The sequence below is a fragment of the Danio rerio genome, chromosome 7 (assembly GCF_049306965.1).
Source record: "Danio rerio strain Tuebingen ecotype United States chromosome 7, GRCz12tu, whole genome shotgun sequence".
NCBI lineage: Eukaryota > Metazoa > Chordata > Actinopteri > Cypriniformes > Danionidae > Danio > Danio rerio.
In genome coordinates this window covers 1,112,634-1,130,122 of record NC_133182.1, presented here as the reverse complement: position 1 = coordinate 1,130,122, position 17,489 = coordinate 1,112,634, and the positions used below count along the sequence as shown (strand labels likewise).

At 37.8% G+C, this 17,489-nt stretch overlaps 3 protein-coding genes across 6 annotated transcripts in view; 2 read left to right on the top strand and 1 right to left on the bottom strand.

Annotated features, from left to right (window-relative positions):
• The window catches only part of cabz01076234.2, a 31,653-nt gene extending 23,285 nt beyond the window's left edge, over positions 1 to 8,368 (bottom strand). For 2 of the 4 annotated variants that reach the window (XR_012382262.1, XR_012382263.1), the window contains exon 1: positions 8,082 to 8,368. Coding sequence is in view for 2 of the 4 variants with exons in the window: in NM_001423719.1 (NP_001410648.1) it covers positions 8,082 to 8,133 (52 nt within the window). In the remaining 2 variants the exon portion in view is untranslated. The remainder of the gene's footprint in view (positions 1 to 8,081) is intronic. The other 2 variants (NM_001423719.1, NM_001423720.1) reach the window with 1 other exon arrangement.
• alpk1 (alpha-kinase 1) overlaps positions 1 to 17,489 on the top strand; it is an 859,942-nt gene that overhangs the window by 360,660 nt on the left and 481,793 nt on the right. The window lies entirely within an intron of this gene.
• si:cabz01076231.1 overlaps positions 1 to 17,489 on the top strand; it is a 758,238-nt gene that overhangs the window by 730,842 nt on the left and 9,907 nt on the right. Inside the window, exon 2 of the mRNA XM_073907834.1 lies at positions 13,961 to 14,028. The gene's annotated coding sequence lies outside the window, so the exon portion shown is untranslated. The remainder of the gene's footprint in view (positions 1 to 13,960; positions 14,029 to 17,489) is intronic.

The following is a 17,489-nucleotide window of genomic DNA, read 5'->3' as shown; positions in this document are numbered from 1 at the left end:
ACTGTAAAATTGTCTAAATATTATTGTGAATGATGCACAAGCTTTGTTTTTTACAGTTACGCCTTTGTTGATTTTATATACAGTAATAAATCCATATTTTCAGTATATTGAATACACTGTAAACCCCTAAATGAATTAAACTCTGACACTATTTGAAATATAATATTTAAATCAACTTTACAATTGTCTAAATATTATTCTCTATGATGCACAAGCTTTGTTTTTTTACAGTTATTCCTTTATTGATTTTATATACAGTAATAAATCCATATTTTTAGTAAATCAAATATACTGTAATTCTCTTAATGAATTAAACTCTGACACCATTTGAGATAAAATATTCAAATCAACTGTGCAATTGTCTAAATATTATTGTCTTTCATGCACAAGCTTTGTTTTTTACAGTTATGTCTTTGTTGATTTTATTTACAGTAATGAATCCATATTTTCAGTATTTCAAATATACTGTAAACTCTTGATGATTTAAACTCTGACACCATTTGAAATAAAATATTCAAATTGCCTGTAAAATTGTCTAAATATTATTGTGAATGATGCACAAGTTTTGTTTTTTACAGTTACGCCTTTGTTGATTTTATTTACAGTACTTAATCCATATTTTTAGAATATCGGATACACTGTGAACACTTAAATGAATTAAACTCTTACACCATTTGAGATAAAGTATACAAATTAACTCTAAAATTGTCCTAATATTATTATTAAGAGAGGAAATTCAGTGCTATTTGGAAACTTTGACTATGGGGAAATCTATGGAAGACGTCATAACGAAAGAACCTTACCATGTGTCTGGTGAGGGGCATGCCAAGCTGCAGTATGAGCACACCTGCAAGACCAGAGGTGCAGCCTTCCAGCATGTCTCCTTGCCCTTACTTACCTGTTCCTGGTTTAGATATATATTTCAGGGAGTCGTAAAAATACACCTAGTTAATTCTAGAAATTTTTAATATGACAGTAAGTTGGGAAAGCATGCAGTCCCGATAGAAAGAACGCTGTGGAAGCCACCTGCTGCCCGAATGGGGAGACCTGGTGGCAAAAAAGCATATAGACTAGCCATAAAAAGGGGGAGTACGCATACGAAAAGATGGTTAGCAGGGTGGGAAGACATAAGCTTGCCTAGAGGGGGGGACTACTTTGTGGCTGAGTGAGCATATGGGGTAGGCACATAGCAGGCATCTATACCCAGATAGCGGGATGACCAAGGTGCATACAAACAATGTAACGGGCCAACACATGACTCCTCCACTGAGTCAGGTGCTGGAAGCCTCGTAGGAACTCTGCAGGGTTCGCCAAGTGGGGAACTCAACTGACGAAGCGAGAAAGCTCACGTATCTCTGTGTTAGAGAGAAAGGCGCAGCAAGCATGTTACAACACCTAACTTCATTCATTAGGGTTTCCCAATACCCTTGAGGAAAATCGGCTACACTCTAAGATTATAAAACTTGCAAATGTATGTGGTGTCGCCCAGCCCACAGCTCTACAGATGCCTGTTAGAGAGGTACCACATGATAGTGGGTCGACCCGAATTCCAGGCACAAGTCACTGACCGAAAATGCCTCCAGGTCCCCAACCCTCTTAATCGATGTCAACATGACCTGCAGAGCTGTTTTCAAGGACAGAAATCTCAAAGATACTGAATTGAGTGGTTTGAACGGATCTCTGCGTAGCACTACAGGAAGATCCCAAGAGGGCATGAAAGGGGGTGGGGTAGATTTAATTGCCTCGCGCCTCTGAGGAACCGGATGATGAGGTTATGTCTTCCCACAGTCATCCTATGCGTCATGATGCCACGTAAACCTTCAGTGTAAAGGGCAACAGCCTCCACTTCAGGACTAACCTGAAGAAAAGAAAGCACAACGCTGATCTGGCAAGTTCGGGGGTCTTCTCGGTGAGAAGCGCACCATCCAGTGAATAGACTCCACTTCAGGGCGTAGGCATGCCTCGTAGAGGGTGCTCTAGCCTGAGTGATGGTGTTAACCACCACAATCGGCAGGTTACCTTAGCCTTACTTGCGGTGTCTAAGGACCACACGTGGAGGTTTCATAGATCTGGGCGAGGGTGCCCTGTCCCTGAGATTAAAGATCTTCTCTCACAGGGATCTGCCAGGGAGGGGCCGTCGCAAAGAGGGAGAGTTCTGATATGCAGGTCCGGTTGGGCCAGAGAGGCGCAACTAACAAGACCTGCTCCTTGTCCTCTCTGACCCTGCACAGAAACTGTGCGACCATGCTCATTGGGGGAAATGCATATTTGCGCATGCCCTGAGGCCAGCTGTGGGCCAGTGCATCCGTGCCGAAAGAGTCCTCGGTCAGGAACAAAGAACCAATAGGCAATGGGCATTCTCAAACGAAGCAAACAGGTCAACCTGGGCTTGAGCTCGCCCAGGATATAAACAGTACGCATCGATTTCAGGCGCGTATGACTCCAGAAGTCCTAGAGGCAATCCGGCCTGAAGGAACGTGTGTCCCTCTAAGGGCTGAGGGTGACCATTCGCATGATCGTTGGCGTACCAGCGGTTGGGCAGCACAGAGTGGATGGGGTCAACCAGGCAGCGCTGGGGTCCCAAAGGAGAGCAGGAGGCGAGATATTCGGACTTCGGAGGAGGGGCTGAGAGTGTGGGAGAAAAGAGATCGTTCTCCTGCACTCCACGAGCTATTGGCTATTGATGCACTGATCCTGTGAGCTGGAAGGCATAGAGTCTCCGACTAGCAGTGTTCGGGCCGTCACATCCGGGGAAGAGGAAAATGCTCTTTCTTTGAGTTTTTGGTTGTTGAAAAACGCCTTTGATGTTATTTGATGTGGAGCCCGGCCCTCCGCCGGGGAAAGAGCAAGTTCCCTCTTCTCCGGATGGCCCGTCTCAGGAACGCTTCGTGGTCTGTTTACTGGAATAAATGGTGCCCTGGGGCGGGGGTGCTGGACGTCTGCAAGGTGCTTGGCGCTGCCGCTTGGCCAGAGGCGCAGACGGGGGTGGCAGAGCTGGTCTGGAAGCCGCAGGCGGGCGCCCTCGGCAAGGAGTGGTGGATGTGGATGGTTCGGTTGGGGGAGTGGTCTTACGGTCTTACTAATAGATGGCTCTGCCCATCGCATCTGACTGCTCCTTCACTGCCGTGAACTTCTAGGTGAATTCAGCAACGGTATCGCTGAACAGGCCAGCCTGGCATATAGGCGAGTTAAGAAAGTGAACTTTGTCAAGATTGCACATATCTGCTAGGTTTAGCCAGAGGTGGCGTTTCAGGACCACTTATGGGGCCATCGTCCTTCCTAGGGCGCACGCAGCTGACTTGGTGGTAGGCAAAGTAGAGTCTGTTGCGGTACAGAAAGCGAAAGCAGCCTGGTCCGCGGCTGTGTAGGCTCTGGTCCTGAGAGAGGCAAATAACCATAACATAAATTTACCACAATGGTGCGCTCGATCCGGGGGATCGTCTCGTACCCCCTGGCTGCTCCGTCAGGTGGTGAGGAGTGGCGAAGCCGCACGCAGATCGGCCACAGAAAGATGCCGTCCAAGACAGCATGCGCCTATTGAGCACTTCCGGGAAGAAGGGGACGGGAGGCTTAGAAGGTCTGGCCTTTTAGTATCCTCCATGTAGCACCCATCTAGTCAGTCTGGCCACAAGGCTGGGGGATAAACCGTCTTCAGACACATGGCCGAAGCAACCCGGGAAAGCACGGTCAGCATATGCGCTTCTGGATCTTGCGCCGTGCTCACCATCCCGGAGAGAGGAAGCGGGTTCGGTGCAATGATGGACATCTGGTCCTCTGTGTCATCAAGTGAGAGGGCGACCATCCGGGAGGACAAAGCGCTTCTCTTGTTTGAAGCTTGGAGGGAGCGCACTGACGAGTGAGATGTCCGTGAGCCCGAAGGCGGTGGATTTACTCCCACTGTAACCCTCAGATCTGCCTGAGTGCCAGCCGCAGTGAGGGGGAAATAAAAATAATAAAATCAACAAAAGCATAACTGTAAAAAACAAAGCTTGTGTAACATCGACACTAATTTTCAGACAATTTCAGAGTTGATTTGAATATACTATCTCAAATGGTGTCCGAGTTTAATTCATTTAACTTTTTACGGTGTATGCGATATACTAAAAATATGGATTCAGTACTGTAAATAAAATCAACAAAAGCATAACTGTAAAAAACAAAGCTTGTGCAACATAGGTAATAGTATTTAGTCAATTTCAGAGTTGATTTAAATTATCAATTTCAAATGGTGTTCGAGTTTAATTCATTTAAGTGTTTACGATGTATTCGACATACTAAAAATATGGATACAATACTGTAAATAAAATCCACAAAAGCATAACTGTAAAAAACAAAGCTTGTACATTGTAGACAATAATATTTTGACAATTTTAGAGTTGATTTGAATATTTAATTTCAAATGGTGTTCGAGTTTAATTCATTTACGTGTTTACGGTGTATGCAATATACTAAAAAATATTGATTCAGTATTGTAAATAAAATCAACAAAAGCATAACTGTAAAAAACAAAGCTTGTGTAACATCGACACTAATTTTCAGACAATTTCAGAGTTGATTTGAATATACTATCTCAAATGGTGTCCGAGTTTAATTCATTTAACTTTTTACGGTGTATGCGATATACTAAAAATATGGATTCAGTACTGTAAATAAAATCAACAAAAGCATAACTGTAAAAAACAAAGCTTGTGCAACATAGGTAATAGTATTTAGTCAATTTCAGAGTTGATTTAAATTATCAATTTCAAATGGTGTTCGAGTTTAATTCATTTAAGTGTTTACGGTGTATTCGACATACTAAAAATATGGATACAATACTGTAAATAAAATCCACAAAAGCATAACTGTAAAAAACAAAGCTTGTACATTGTAGACAATAATATTTTGACAATTTTAGAGTTGATTTGAATATTTAATTTCAAATGGTGTTCGAGTTTAATTCATTTACGTGTTTACGGTGTATGCAATATACTAAAAAATATTGATTCAGTATTGTAAATAAAATCAACAAAAGCATAACTGTAAAAAACAAAGCTTGTGCATGAAAGACAATAATATTTAGACAATTGTACAGTTGATTTGAATATTATATGTCAAATGGTGTGAGAGTTTAATTCATTAGGAGATTTACTGTATATTCGATATACTAAAAATATGGATTTATTACTGTATATAAAATCAATAAAGGCATAACTGTAAAAAAACAAAGCTTGTGCATCATAGAGAATAATAATTAGACAATTGTACAGTTGATTTGAATATTGTATTTCAAATGTTGTCAGAGTTTAATTCATTAAGAGATTTACAGTATATTCGATATATTGGAAAATATGGATTCAATACTCTATATAAAATCAACAAAGGCATAACTGTAAAAAACAAAGCTTGTGCATCATTCACAATAATATTTAGACAATTGCACAGTTGACTTGAATATTTGATCTCAAATGGTGTCAGAGTTTAATTCATTAAGAGATTTACAGTATATTCGATATACTAAAAATATGGATTTATTACTGTATATAAAATCAATAAGGTATAACTGTATAAAACAAAGCTTGTGCATCATTCACAATATTATTTAGACAATTGTACAGTGGATTTGAATATTATGCTAAATGGTGTCAGAGTTTAATTCATTAAGAGGTTTACTGTATATTCGATATACTGAAAATATGGATTTATTACTGTATTTAAAATCAATAAAGGCATAACTGTAAAAAGCAAAGCTTGTGCATCATAGAGAATAATATTTAGATAATTGTGCAGTTGATTTGAATATTGTATTTCAAATGGTGTCAGAGTTTAATTCATTAAGAGATTTACAGTATATTCGATATACTGAAAATATGGGTTTATTACTGTATATAAAATCAATAAAAGCATAACTGTAAAAAACAAAGCTTGTGCATCATTCAGAATAATATTTAAATAATTGTACAGTTGATTTGAAAATTTTATCTCAAATGGTGTCAGAGTTTAATTCATTTAGGGGTTTACAGTGTATTCAAAATACTAAAAAAATATGGATTAATTACTGTATATAAAATCAACAAAGGCATAACCGTAAAAAACAAAGCTTGTGCATCATTCACAATAATATTTAGACAATTGTACAGTTGATTTGAATATTATATGTCAAATGGTGTCAGAGTTTAATTCATTAAGAGATTTACAGTATATTCGATATACTGAAAATATGGATTCAATACTGTATATAAAATCAATAAAGGCATAACTGTAAAAAACAAAGCTTGTGCATCATTCACAATAATATTTAGACAATTGTACAGTTGATTTGAATATTATATGTCAAATGGTGTCAGAGTTTAATTCATTAAGAGAATTATAGTATATTCGATATACTAAAAATATGGATTTATTACTGTATATAAAATCAACAAAGGCATAACTGTAAAAAAAAAAAGCTTGTGCATGAAAGACAATAATATTTAGACAATTGTACAGTTGATTTGAATATTTTATCTCAAATGGTGTCAGAGTTTAATTCATTTAGGGGGTTTACAGTGTATTCAAAATACTGAAAATATGGATTTATTACTGTATATAAAATCAACAAAGGCATAACTGTAAAAAACAAAGCGTGTGCATCATTCACAATAATATTTAGACAATTGTACAGTTGATTTGAATATTATATGTCAAATGGTGTCAGAGTTTAATTCATTAAGAGAATTACAGTATATTCGATATACTAAAAATATGGATTTATTACTGTATATAAAATCAACAAAGGCATAACTGTAAAAAAAAAAAACTTGTGCATGAAAGACAATAATATTTAGACAATTGTACAGTTGATTTGAATATTTTATCTCAAATGGTGTCAGAGTTTAATTCATTAAGAGAATTACAGTATATTCAATATACTGAAAATATGGATTTATTACTGTATATAAAATCAATAAAGGTATAACTGTATAAAACAAAGCTTGTGCATCATTCAGAATAATATTTAGACAATTGTACAGTTGATTTGAATATTATATGCCAAATGGTGTCAGAGTTTAATTCATTAAGAGAATTATAGTATATTTGATATACTAAAAATATGGATTTATTACTGTATATAAAATCAATAAAGGTATAACTGTAAAAAAAAAAGCTTGTGCATCATTCAGAATAATATTTAGACACTTGCACAGTTGATTTGAATATTTTATCTCAAATGGTGTCAGAGTTTTATTCATTAGGAGATTTACTGTATATTCGATATACTGAAAATATGGATTTATTACTGTATATAAAATCAATAAAGGCATAACTGTAAAAAACAAAGCTTGTGCATGAAAGACAATAATATTTAGACAATTGCACAGTTGATTTGAATATTTTATCTCAAATGGTGTCAGAGTTTAATTCGTTAAGGCGGTTTTACAGTGTAATAAATATACTGAAAATATGGATTCAATACTGTATATAAAATCAACAAAGGCATAACTGTAAAAAACAAAGCTTGTGCATCATAGAGAATAATATTTAGACAATTGTAGAGTTGATTTGAATATTTTATTTCAAATGGTGTCAGAGTTTAATTGAACTTTGCAATTTTTACATTAAAAGATATTTAAAAAATATTATAAAATAAATAGAGTGCTAATTCAAAAAACCGAGTCTTGTGCAATATGCAGGATGTTTTTCTGAATATTCTGGTGCTAGTTTTATTGTATAATTCCATATGGTTGAATTGTTTAATTCAGTTTTATGGTAATTTTTAATTTTTTTTTAATCGAGAAATTAAGCCTTGTGCAACATAAAGGGCACATATTTATGCCTATCTGACCTATTTTCGGCCCAAAGTATAACAGGAACAAAGAGTTTAATTGATTTGAAAATCGAATGTCTAATGAATGTCGAAAGTAAAACTAACTTTACCGCGGTCCATTACCAGAGTAGAGTTGAAATATTATACAGTATAATACTATATAGTATGGATCAAACACTCTATATTTACCTAAACATATCACATGTTCAACATAGGCCGTGTTATACATCCAGCCCTGTCTAAAGCAGAATAAATCACAGCACACACACACACACACACACACTCGTGTTCTTACCAGAGCAGTCTGTGAGCAGGTTGAGCAGCAGAAGGACGATGATCGAGCGCATTTCTGTTAACACTTTCCAGAAGCAGACGAGTTTCTGATCAGACTGGAGAATCACGAGGACAGAACTCACCGCAGACACACACTCGAGCTCCGGGAAACACGGTACAATGATGACTGTAGATCAACACGAGCCCTTCAGCGCATTAATGAGCAAATATAAAGAGAAAATGGGCGAGACTCTGGATGAAGGCGTTCACTGTTATACTTTCGCTTTCTAAATGAAGCGTCATGACGTCACTAAACACGTGATTAGATCATATTAGGTGCGTTCGACATGAAGCTCAGCTGCAGCCGGTGATCAACGAGATTAGCCGAGCGCAGGCGGGGCGGAGTTGAAAACGGAGCCGTCAAGACGGACAGCTGGACACTTCGGGACTCAAAGTTGCTGCAGTCATGATGACCGATCACATGGCGTCATCATATTTTTTTGTTATTTTTATTTATAACAACAAAACATTTACAAATAAAACAGAATACAGGCTCTTCAAACTGTAGTTCCTTTTTAAACAATAAGAGAGAATTATGAATAACATATAACAAATGCATGAGAGAAATAAGAGGAAATGAGAGGTTAATATAAACATAAAAACGAACAGGTCTATTAAATACAAAGCAATAAGCATAAATTCTAGGAGTTAAACATCAATCTTTAGGCTAATACTTCTTGTTTGAATCTGCTAAAAAGGGTTTACATATATGTACATTTATAGATATAAAAATTTCCAATGTAAAAAGCAAAACAAGGTGTTTTGATTAGGTCTTAATAAATGACATTATTTTGGATGATGAATGAATTTTCAAAAAAGCATTTTAATCCAAAAAGATTGTGTTGAAAAGAACAAAAGGTAAAATAAGTGAGCTATGTAGAAGTTTCCCAGAAAGAGCAGGTCGCCTTTAAACTGCTAGACAGAAAATAAAATATATATTTATATTATAATAATAAAACCATTTTATAATTATTTAACAAAATAGTTCTTTACTTTAATTTGTTAAGAGAGCTTTAGGGGGGCAGGATCAATGATGATGATTTTCTTATTTCAAGTCTGTAAGACTTATTTGAGTTCATATTTAGGTTATTCACTAAAATATACACTAAAATATATCATTTAAATCGTTCATGGAGATGAATGCAGTAAATAGTCTGTATAAAAAAGTTAAAAAATAAACCTGTGCAAACAAGCTAACCTTTATAACCAGATTATTTAACAAAAGATGATACTGCAGTAAATATTATAGTCTTTTAATAAGCAAGATGTGTACAGAATAGAGAGGGTGTGAAAAGTGAATTGTTTGTTTTAAAACTTTTGAATCGGAATATGTCCAATTATAAACCCGAAATACACGTGTTTGTTGTCATGTGGTGAACTCGGCCAATCGTGTAATATCGGTGTCGTCATCAGAGCTCCTGCAGTCGCTCTTCAGATGCTGCACGGTCTGAGTTTGCCGTCTGATCTCGGAGCACTGTCGCGGTACTTTGATGCCACATGTGACAGTCACGTGGCGTCGGCGCAGCATCAATCCGGACAAGATTTCTAACCAGAATGCACCGCTTTAAGACAGATTTCGATCGATCTGCGCAGCGCTGCATGAAGTCGAACGCACCTATTCATATTCACATCAGTGTTATTATTCTGCTCGGTGTGTTTAATTTGATCATCATTGCGCTCTAAAGCAGTGTGTTCGGGGCTGTTTTGACTTCACTTCACACACACGCAATCACTGAGAGAAAGAGATATGTTGCCTTTCCTACCCGGAAGTGAAATGTATTTAGCCTACATAAATTTAATTGTATTGAAACATATTTTTAAAAAGCATAAAATTCACAACTAAACCCCTTATCTTCATATTGCATCTATAACATATATTTCAGTTTTCAAGTCATTTGAGCTTACAAACTATTGACATGAAATGCGACACATTTGCGCGTAGACACAGGAAAATCAATAAATACAGCGATAAAAAGGGCCAAAATCAAATATATAAATATGTTTGGACATATATTTACATTAGTGCTGTCATCAATCACATTTATATTGACATAACATAAACGTGTGTGTGTGTGTGTGTGTGTGTGTGTGTGTGTGTGTGTGTGTGTGTGTGTGTGTGTGTGTGTGTGTGTCTGTGTGTGTATGTATAACTTACAGATACTACATAAAGTACAAAAGATATTAAATATAAATATTTATATATAAATAATCATTTGACTTATTAATATTTATCCATAATAAAATGTATTTATTCATGTATTCACTTCAATCTACGTGGTTCTGCTTTATTACATTATTATATTTATGGTTTCCATACTCAAACATTGTTTAGAATTGAAATAAAACCTGTGTGTGTCTGTTAGTGTTATATTATTATAGTATTGCCTTGTAGCAAAGAATTCTGGCCCAGATTTGGCATAAAGCTGGCACAGCAGGCATTCATCCGGCACTGGCATACAGCATGTGGGCCAAACATGGCCCGGGTTTGGCAGAGGTGGCACCGTCTTTAAGGCGGCACACAAGATTTGGGCCAGATGAAAAACGTAGTATTTGGCCCAGATTTAAAAATTTGAAAGTGGGTCATGTGAGTTTGGCCAGTCTTGACCCACATTTAAAATACACTAAAATCATTTTTGAGTAAAGAAAAAAAATTCTACCAATCAGGTCACTTTGAGAAAAAGCGTGCCCATAGTGTGCCTAAAGCGCATCACTCCATGGGTTTATCCATTTCATTGCAATCGTGACACACCAACCTATCTGGCCCAGTTCAGGCCCAGTTATGAGTTATTAACTTGGCTGAGGCTTGGCCCAGATATGGTCTGTGTTTGGCCCTTGTCTGGAAGCCAGATTTGGTCCAGTCATGTACCGTAATTCACTGCGGCATGTGGGCCAAGCAAAACCTGATTGTGTGGGCCAGAGCTGGGCCAGAGAAATTTTGCTATGTGGGTTGCTATATTTGCTGACACAGTCAGCTGCAGACAGATAAATAAACCACAGATGTGTTTGTTTTGGTTATGATTTTGATAATTGGATCTGCTTGTTTGAGCATTTCTCCAGTGTTTTCATCCTCATCATATTAAAACATTATGTAAACATGTTACGATAGTCTAAGAGCAAACATTACAGTATTTGTCCATCGTTGTTAACATTAGTTCATGTAAAGACAGTTTATTGTTGGTTTAACTCAGCCAATGTTAAGCACAACTGTGCAGTTTAATAATACATTAGTAAATGTTGAATTATATTAACCCCTTGTGTGCTGTTGGGTCGTTTTCATCCACTCTGGGCTGATTTTGAGTCTTAATTTGGCCTCATCTTTCTCTGTTTCAGCAAATGTGATGATTTTTGCTGACAAATCAATCTTTGCTGACTTTATTTTGGGAGAATACTTTGACTCTGAGCAGATGGACTCCTCTTAGGTCATGTTGGTGCTGTTTTTGCCCCATTGACTGTCACTATAATCACATTTATTGTCATAACCAAATGTTGGTCAAATATGTGTCAGGTTGTGTGTTGTGTGTCGTGATCTTCCCCATGTTTCCATGCTCCACGTGTGTTTGTTTGGTCATGTGATTTCTTTGTTCTGTTTTCAATTCAATTCAGCTTTATTTGTACAGCGCTTTTACAGTGTAGATTGTGTCAAAGCAGCTTCACATAAATGGTCATAGTAACTGGATCAGGGTAGTTCAGTTTGTAGTGTTTAAGTTCAGTTCAGTTTAGCTCAGTTCAGTGTGATTTAAAGTCATTACTGAAAGTCCAAACACTCAAGAGATACTAAAGTTTTCCCACCTGCCGTTGGTTTATTAGTTCCACCTGTGTTGCAGCCCAGTACGCATTCATTTCCAGTAGTCCTTGTGTATTTATGTTCGGTTTAGTTCCTTTGTCTGGTCATTCTGGTGTTTATTAAAGATCCTGTGCCTTTTGTGAGACAGCGAGTGGTGACAATATGAACAATGTTGGGTGAGATGTTTTAGTATTTATTTATATTGTATTGCTTTTATTACATTTACATGACATTGGTTAGATTCAGCCATATTTGACTCAATGTTGGGTTACAAAATGGTAAAAAAAAGAATAGTAAATAGATAAATGTAGGAAAAAGTATATATTAAATAAATATGATAAATAATAATAGTAATAATGTAAATTTAAATAAATACAAAATAATAATTATTATTTTTAATTAAATACAGCATTTATCTTATTGTTATTATATTTAAGTATTTTATGCACACACATGCAAACACACATATAAACACTCACTGGCCACTTTATTAGGTACACCTGTCCACTGCTTGTTAATGCACATTTCTAATTAGCCAATCAAGTGGCAGCAGCTCACTGCATTTCGGCATGTAGACATGGTCAAGACGATCTGCTGCAGGTCAAAGCGAGCATCAGAATGGAGAATAAAGGGGATTTAAGAGACTTTGAGCGTGGCATGGTTGTTGCTGCCAGACGGGCTGCTCTGAGTATTTCAGAAACTGCTGATCTACTGGGATTTTCACGCACAACCATCTCTAGGCTTTACAGAGAATGCTCCGACAAAGAGGAAATCTCCAGTGAGCGGCAGTTCTGTGGGCGCAAATGCCTTGTTGATGAGGCCAGAGGTCAGAGGAGAATGGCCAGACTGGTTCCAGCTGATAGAAAGGCAACAGTAACTCAAATAAGCACTCGTTACAACCGAGCTCTGCAGAAGAGCATCTCTGAACACACAACACGGCCAACCTTGAGGCGGATGGGCTACAGCAGCAGAAGAGCACACCGGGTGCCGCTCCTGTCAGCTAAGAACAGGAAACTGAGGCTACAATTCACACAGACTCACCAAAACTGGACAATAGAAGATTGGAGAAACGTTGCTGCTCTGATGAGTCTCCATTTCTGCTCACACATTCAGATGCTCGGCTCAACAACATGAAAGCATGGATCATCCTGCCTTGTATCAGCGGTTCAGGCTGGTGGTGTAATGGTGTGGGGGAGATTTTCTTTGGGTCCATTAGTACCAATTGAGCATCAACGCCACAGCCTACCTGAGTATTGCTGCTGACCATGTCCATCCCTTTATGAGCACAGTGTCTCCATCTTCTGATGGCTACTTCCAGCAGGATAACGCAGCATGTCATAAAGCTCAATCATCTCAGACTGATGAACATGACGATGAGTTCACTGTACTCAAATGGCCTCCACAGTCACCAGAGCTCAATCCAATAGAGCAGCTTTGGGATGTGGTGGAACGGGAGATCGGCATCATGGATGTGCAGCCGACAAATCTGCGGCAACTGTGTGATGCTCTCATGACAATATGGAGCAAAATCTCTGAGGAATATTTCCTGTACCTTCTTGAATCTCTGACACCAAGGATTAAGACAGATCTGAAGGTGAAAGAGGTCCAACCCGGCAGGCACGTGCACACATAGGGCTCAACCTGTGCAGTGCACATGCCCTTATGCCCTTTTTTAGTCTTTGATAATAAGTGCCCTTCCAAAATGATCTAAGTGCCCCCTTTTCTTCAGTTCGTGACATATTAATAATATGAATATTACTAACAGTATTGAAAAACCAATTAAAAACAGCTGTGTGTGAACTGTTTATCAGCACTTATAAAGAATAAGCTTGATCCATAATCCCAAACCCAACTACAACACCAATAACTACTAATAAGCAGATAATGAGCCGTTTATTAAGCTTAAAGTCTTAGTTTGTTAATAATGTGAATCGTGTTAGATTAAAATAAAGTGTGACTAACTGAACAACTGCATGTGTGTGTGTGTGTGTGTGTGTGTGTGTGTGTGTGTGTGTGTCGTGTTCCTCCTGTTTCTGCTCTAATCTGGACACGTTTAGCCATTTAATCACCTGTAAGTTGCTCTGACAAGACGCAGAGACACACTTACTGACCATCAGCATCCACGGTAAGAGCTCTCGCCGTTTACTCTCTCTCTCTCTCTCTCTCTGTGTGTGTGTGTGTGTGTGTGTGTGTGTAGCTGTGAAGTTTAAGTAAATCATATAATAACACATGCAGTCATTCTGTTATATTGTGGAGCTTCACACACTGTAAAAAATATGGGACGTAAAGTTTTTAGTGCTGTCAAACAATTAATCATGATTAATCTTCTCTAAGGTAAAGTTTGTTTTTACATATTTTGTACTGTCCATATTTATGCATGCACTGCAAGAAATGCATTTTGACTAATATGTTGTGTCCCGTTTCCTGTCCTGATATCTAAAAATTCTGAAATTAAGAAGCATTTTCAGGACAAGTAAAAACTAGTGTTGTTTTCAGAAATAATGAGTCAAAATGAAGAGAGTTTCTCCTTAAAACAAGCAAAATAATCTGACAATCTAAACGAAAAACAAGATCATTTCTCTTCCGCCATTATTAAGCTTGTATAGGAGAATCTGTCTTCATTCAGACTCATTCTTTCATTCATTCATTTTCTTGTCGGCTTAGTCCCTTTTTTTAATCCTGTGTCGCCACAGCGGAATAAACCATCAACTTATCCAGCAAGTTTTTACACAGCAGATGCCCTTCCAGCCCCAACCCATCTCTGGGAAACATCCACACACACACTCATACACTACGGACAATTTAGCCTACCCAATTCACCTGTACTGCATGTGTCTGGACTGTGGGGGAAACCAGAGCACCCGGAGGAAACCCACGCCAACACAGGGAGAACATGCAAACTCCACACAGAAACGCCAACTGAGCCGAGGTTTAAACCAGCGACCTTCTTGCTGTGCAGGCGACAGCACTACCTACTGCACCACTGCCTCACCCGATTCAGACTCATTATTTCTGAAAATATTACTGTGTTTACTGCTTGTCTAGAAAATGCTGACTGATATAAGAGTGTGTAGATGTTTGGACTAGAAACAAGACACAAACTCAACAGTATCATTTGCAGTGTACATATATGTAAATATAACACATACTGTACACAAAATACAAACATATACTACAGAAATATATTTACATACACATGTATATTATATATCTATATATCAATATAAACTAGTATTGTATATACTATCATCATGCAACACACAGGACGCACACAGATATTTTGTAAATATGAACTTACTTTGGATGTGATTAAGGGTTTGACAGCACTTATTTATAATTCAATTCTGTTAAATTCCAGTTCATTTGTGAGGCGCTTTTCTCAATATTTATCTCTAAGTTAGCTTTACTAAACACACACACACACTGAAGAATGATTCATTAGATATAGTTCAAGTTCATTTATTTATAAAGCACATTTAAAAACTGCCCATGTGCTGTATGTAGAGTCGAATAAAGAGACATAAGCCAAGAGAAACGACTGAATACAGTTAAATAGAGCAGTAGAAAAGACGATTAAAATAATATTAAAAGGCCAAGCTGAACACGTTTGTTTTTAGGAGTGATTTAATAATAGACAGTGATGGAGCCGTTCTAATCTCTCAGGGGGGAAAGTGTTCCATGACCGCTGACCCGCCTCAGAGAAAGCTCTGTCCGCTCTGTGTTTCAGTCTGGACTGAGGAACGACAAGAAGATTTTGATCACTCGATCGAAGAGATCTTACAGGGGTGTAAAACTGCAACAGCACAAAGACATTATGCAGGGGTTGATACACGAGTATAAGCACTGTAAAATCTATCTGAATTGCACAGGTAGCCAATCGAGGCCTCTTAGACGAGGAGTAATGAAGTCATATTTCCTGCTATTACAAATGCATCTAGCTGCAGCATGTTGGACCAGCTAAAGGCCAGAAATTGTTGACGTTGTGATGCCACAGTACAGCGCAGGGCTGTAGTCTAACTGTGACATGATAAAAGTGTGGAGAGCCATCTCTAGTGTGCTGGAATTTAGGAAATGTTTAACTTTAGACAGCAAGAGGAGTTGATAGAAACTGGAGCCAGTAACCGAGCTGGTATGATTGTCCAGTTTCACACTAAATATTTTAGGGTGAGGGGTTATAAACGATGGATTCACAGCTAGAGCTGATGATAATCTGGGGATAGCTTAATGGGACTATTTTCAATCTCTCATGGTTGTTTTTACAGCATTAATGTTGTAATGTAATTATAATATATTCTGTTCAATAGACTTCAGCATTCATTTAGCTCTTCAAGCGTTCAAAACTGGAGTGAGATGAATTGTCGTGTTTTAAAGACATGTCGGGGGGAAATGGAGTTTAATGCAGTGCTTGTTGTTTGATCTGAGACCCACTTGATATCGTATATCTAACAGGCTGTGAAGATCACTGATATTAAAGAAATCTGATCTTAAACGTGACAAGTTTTGTAATGGAAAGACAGGTCAGTGGATGCCCTTTGGCTGCTTGGCTGAAAATCAAAACTTAGTGTATATTCATTCATTCATTCAATCATTTTCTTGTCGGCTTAGTCCTTTTATTAATCAAAGGTCGCCACAGCGGAATGAACCGCCAACTTATCCAGCATGTTTTTACGCAGTGGATGCCCTCTGTCTCTGAGAAACATCCACAAACACTCATTCACACACACTACATACAATTTAGCCTACCCAGTTCACCTGTACTGCATGTGTTTGGACTGTGGGGGAAACCGGAGCACCCGGAGGAAACCCACGCAAATACAGGGAGAACATGCAAACTCCACACAGAAACACCAACTGAGCCGAGGCTCAAACCAGCGACCTTCTTGCTGTGAGGCGACAGCACTACCTACTGCGCCACATGCCCCTCAGTGTGCATATAGCCCATTAATATGAGCTGAGTTTAAACACATTTAGTGATGCTCATCTAGTTTGTGTGTTTACATTCAGCTCATATAAATTGTTTGCAGCATTTTGCAATGAAGCATGTTCTCAGTGCATTACTGCTCATGTCACTGGAACTGATTGTAATGGGTAAATTAGGTTAAAACTCTGTTTTATTAGTGTAGAAAGTGTAAGTGAATGATTCTGGGTCAGTTTCATTGATGTAAGTTGAGGTGGGAAACATTAGGTTGATCGTCAACAGCAAGAATGATTTTACGGTCTATATTTTTATTGACCTGATGTTGGGTCAGGGGGCGGCACAGTTGATCAGTGGTTAGCACTGTTGCCTCACTGCAAGAAGGTCACTGGTCCAGTTGGCATTTCTGTGTGGAGTTTGCATGTTCTCCCCGTGTTGATGTGTCCCAACACAAATAGATGCAGTTATATGTCGTTTTTATTAGAGTGGCTTGAACATAAAATAATTAAGTTGTGCCCAAATAAACCTCAAAAATTGTGTTGATTCAACCCATTTTTAATTGAACTAAAAGTACTTTAAACCAGCAACCAAATTAAAATTCAATGAATCAATGTTCAGTACATTTAAATTAAATTAAATTAAATTAAATTAAATTAGGGCTACGCGGTGGT